At 46.3% G+C, this 4081-nt stretch overlaps 1 protein-coding gene across 1 annotated transcript in view; it reads left to right on the plus strand.

The window, feature by feature from the left end:
- Positions 1 to 4081, plus strand: part of FER1L6 (fer-1 like family member 6) — a 102022-nt gene that overhangs the window by 67678 nt on the left and 30263 nt on the right. Inside the window, 3 exon segments of the mRNA XM_006767370.2 lie at positions 1 to 73; positions 1519 to 1641; positions 2890 to 2929. The exon segment at positions 1 to 73 is cut by the window's left edge and continues 26 nt beyond it. Of these exon segments, the coding sequence (XP_006767433.1) occupies positions 1 to 73; positions 1519 to 1641; positions 2890 to 2929 (236 nt within the window).

Consider the following 4081-nt stretch of genomic DNA (forward strand, 5'->3'; position numbering starts at 1 on the left):
CCCGACTCGTCCTATGCTGGCGGCTGAACACCCACCTGCAGCCCGGGAGCCACCACAGGATGGAAAAGCTAAGGTCAGAATCTGATCCCTCTTCATATTTACAAGGCTCATTTGAGTTTGTACGGGAGGCTCTAGATACGAATCCTCCCACCTACTAGCTGTGTGACCAGGAGCAAGGAGCTTCAGTTTCTGAGCATCAGTTTCCTCACCTGTGAAATGGGGATATTGATACCCACTTTGCAGCACTGTTGTAGAATCAGACACATCAATGTATATGAAATTAAAGTGCCAGTCAAACAGAACACTAATATTTAATTGAACAGAAACTTTTGTCAATTTATTCGCTTGGAAAGACAATGGTTTCGCATCTAGGACTAATCCCCAGATATTTAGAACCTACTTTGTACAAGGGCATGTGGAACAAAAAAATGTGTCTTCTGGACCCTGGAGAGAAGTGAGACTTCTCATCCCCAGTTAGCTAAGGTTCGGGAAGGGGAAATGGACACATATACAAAGAACCCTAAGCCAAGGATGCGATTTATCTTTCTGTGCCATAAACTTAAGTATAATACCCTGGGCATCAGTTGACTTGAAGGAGGCAGTTTAAGAACAGCTGAAATAGAAAGTAGAATCACATAGATTAGCGGATGTTTGCTCAGGCTGTTCCCGGCTCATCCAGGCTCAGCGTGACCCTCTGACACCCCGAGAGGTCCTCTTTCTCCCACCAGCATGGCCCCTGCCACTTTAAGTTAGAAATCTCAGTTTAAGTGTTTGTTGTCACCATAAAACTGTGGGCCCCACTAGGTCAAAGGTAGTTTTTTAAACATCTCTGCATTCCCTGCATTTGATAGAGTGCCTGGGACATCATAGGTAGGGACTCAAGAGATGTCTGTGAATGGATATTGGGTACATGATGTGTTTGCAAAGATAGCCTCCTCCAGTGGGACAACTGTCTTCTCCAATAAATGTGGCCTTGCTGCCAAACATGTATCACTACCTCTCCTACCCCATCACTTCTGTTGTAGGTGTCATTTATTTGTGCCCATTCAAATCAGAAATGATGCGAAAGGAGATTTGTCTGTATTATGTCACTTAACCCTTCCAACAGTGAAGTAGGCAGGTATTATTGTCACGAATTTAAATTAATTGCTTAATGACTTATAACCCAGGTCTGTCTGAAGCTAATGCCTATCCACTATACCACATTGTATCATGAGTCAGTCTCCCCTCCTGAACTGTAAGCTTCCCAAAGGTGGGAATTGCGTCCAATTCCCCAAAGTCAAGCACAGTATCTCACATCTGTTCAATAAATGCTTGCCTGTTCCCTAAATGAATGAATGAACAGATTATTAAACTTTCATTTATTGAAGTGGTACAGAGAGCTGCAACCACAAAACCTGCCCACACCTCCATCCACCTCCCAGGGTGCATCTTTCTTTTCAGGAAACCAGTCAGCCACCAGCAGCTCCACGTGGTTCCATGGGGCCTAACTAACAATCCATCCTCATCGTTTGCCAGGACGCCAGGAAGCCTTCCCGGAGATCCACCAAAAGGAGGAAGAGGACCATAGCAGATGAGTCGGCTGAAAACGTCATTGACTGGTGGTCCAAATACTATGCCTCCGTGAAGAAAGCACAGAAGGTAGAGACTCCCCTGGCGGGGACAGTCAAGGAACTCGATAGAAAGTTGTCTCTCCCACCACCTTCCCAATCCCACACTGTCCCCTCTTTTAAATCCACTAGAGGTAGGCCCTGCTCGGGCGTGATTCTGTGAATTGCAGAAGGGTTCAAAGCCTAGAAGGGCCAGGGACCCAGAATTGCTAACAGCCACCCTCTGGCTGGAGCTGACCCTGGGACACCAGCTCTGTTGTAAAATGCTGGCATCCAGAGAATTTGTCCAGCAGTCGGACTCAGGGAGGTCCAGCGAGGAGAAATGGGGTCTCTGGACAGGTGGGCATCAGCGATGGGGGCTTCAGGTACACCCGGAGATCCCCAGCTCAAAGGGCTCCCGGTGTCCAGCAGGATTCTAAGTTCATGTGGGAAAGTGTCAAAGGAAAGTCAGAGGTCTAGGCTCCAGCAAATGGGAGTGATCAGTGTGTGGCCAGAGCAGGGCCTCGTGCACATGGAACATGAAAGGGATCAAGTTACAAAGCTGGAGAACCAGCAGGGAGTGGGTCTGGAGAATCAACCAAAGCTCAGGGGCGGGATTTGGTAAGACATCTCATCCCCAAGAAAGAAAGGAGAGGAAAATTAGTCAGGTATCACCATATGCAATTGAATAGACAGTGTTCTGATTCTTGCGTTCAGAAAGAGCGTAGTTTCTTCATCTAGGGCTACCCATGAAGATTGATATGTAGTTAAATAAACAAACCACGCGTTAGTCCCTGCCCCAAACCTCCCTCCTTTTGTTGCAATGGACACACCATTTCTGGTGAGTGCTCAGCCCCTTCCCCTTTCTCTGACAACCTGCCCAGTTCCTGGGACCAGCCCAACAACATAACATGCCAGCAGGTAAACTCAACGGCAGGCTGCGGTGATCAGATGGAAGATGCTTCAGGGAAGTGGGAAAACAGTGGGGACAGGGACTGTTTTCCAGTGGCTGAGAGAGGATTGCACCTGGAGGACAAGGGAGTCTACCGCTTGGTGGCACTGTTCTGGGAAGTGTGGGCACCTTTTCTCTAGGGCAGGGCATCTCACTGCTCTTAGGTCTCAGATCTTTACAGTGAGGCTTCACTTGGGAGTTAACTTTGGGACCATTTGCATACTCTTCTAAAATGGCATCTCTGAGAATGCAGAGGGCTGACATAATTGAATTAGGACACTTAGCAAGTCAGGATTAATAAATGAGGCACGATAGTGTCAGTAATCTGGTCTCTGTCTTTTCTCAAAGGAAAAGGAGAGAAATCTCAAAGAGAAAAAAGACAACACAGGTAAGTAGTTGTTCTGGGGAGCGTTTAAACACAGAATAAGGCCATTTGGAAGAGAATTATTAAATGGAAGCAATGGGGGGTACGTGAGAGTTGTGTACCCTAATTTCCCAGGTGAGGAAGCATTCTCAGTCAGATGACAGTACTTCAAGAAGGTCATGTAGCTGATTTGAACTGGACTGGGACCAGCTCCCAGGTCTCCTAACCTTAGTTCAGTGCTGAAATCAACCCTTTGGCTCATGTCCCTACACTGACAATCCAAATGTAGAAACAGCAGAGTGAAAATAGATGTGAGCTGGGATGACAGGCCAAAACCAACATGATAAATTTTAATAGAGGTGACCTGGATTTAGCTTCCCAAACTCAGTTTACAAGGATTGGGTGGATGTGGCTTGGCAGAAATCAAATGAAAGAGGCCTGGGATTGGAAATGACCTCAAACTCGATTCAGGCCAACAGAAGGTCTTGGCCTACAAACAGTCCTAACACCAAGTGGCCAGTGCTCAGTTTCAGGTGACACGGATGGAAGCAGGAGAATTAGAGTCAGGCTCCGTCCCTCAGACCACTGCTCATTAGCATGTGTCATTCTAAGACCATCTCATGACCTAAGCAGTACTGGCTTCATTTTGCAGTTGGTAAAACAGAGGTACAAAGAGGTGGTGTGACTTGCCCAAGTTCACACAGCTAGAATCTAGCAGAGCTAGAAGTCTTTCTCAGGCAGTTTATTTCTAGAGCCTGCTCCTAAAAAATTACTGAGTAATCTCTCTAACTACATTCGTGACTTTGTGCAAGACCCTTAATGTATTTGAGCCTCCGGTTATTAAACTAGATGAATCTCAAGTTCATAAACAGATCTGAGAGGGACTGCAACTCAGAGCTTTGGAGTCAGTCCATCCTGAGTCTGTTCTTTGTTAGTTGGATGACTGAGCAAATTATCTCTCCCCCTCCCCCCTCCCCACTGTGCCTTGTTTGTTGTTTTTTTTAAAAATATGTTATTGATATTTTTTACAGAGAGAAAGGGAGAGGGATAGAGTGTTAGAAACATTGATGAGAGAGACTGGCCCCAGGGGATCTGCTAACATTGCGTTACTATGTGAGTGGCATCTCCTCCAGTTCTGTAATACACAGACTATAGCAGTCCTACAGCAAAATGTTA

The sequence above is a fragment of the Myotis davidii genome, unplaced genomic scaffold (genome assembly GCF_000327345.1).
Source record: "Myotis davidii unplaced genomic scaffold, ASM32734v1 scaffold200, whole genome shotgun sequence".
Taxonomy (NCBI): domain Eukaryota; kingdom Metazoa; phylum Chordata; class Mammalia; order Chiroptera; family Vespertilionidae; genus Myotis; species Myotis davidii.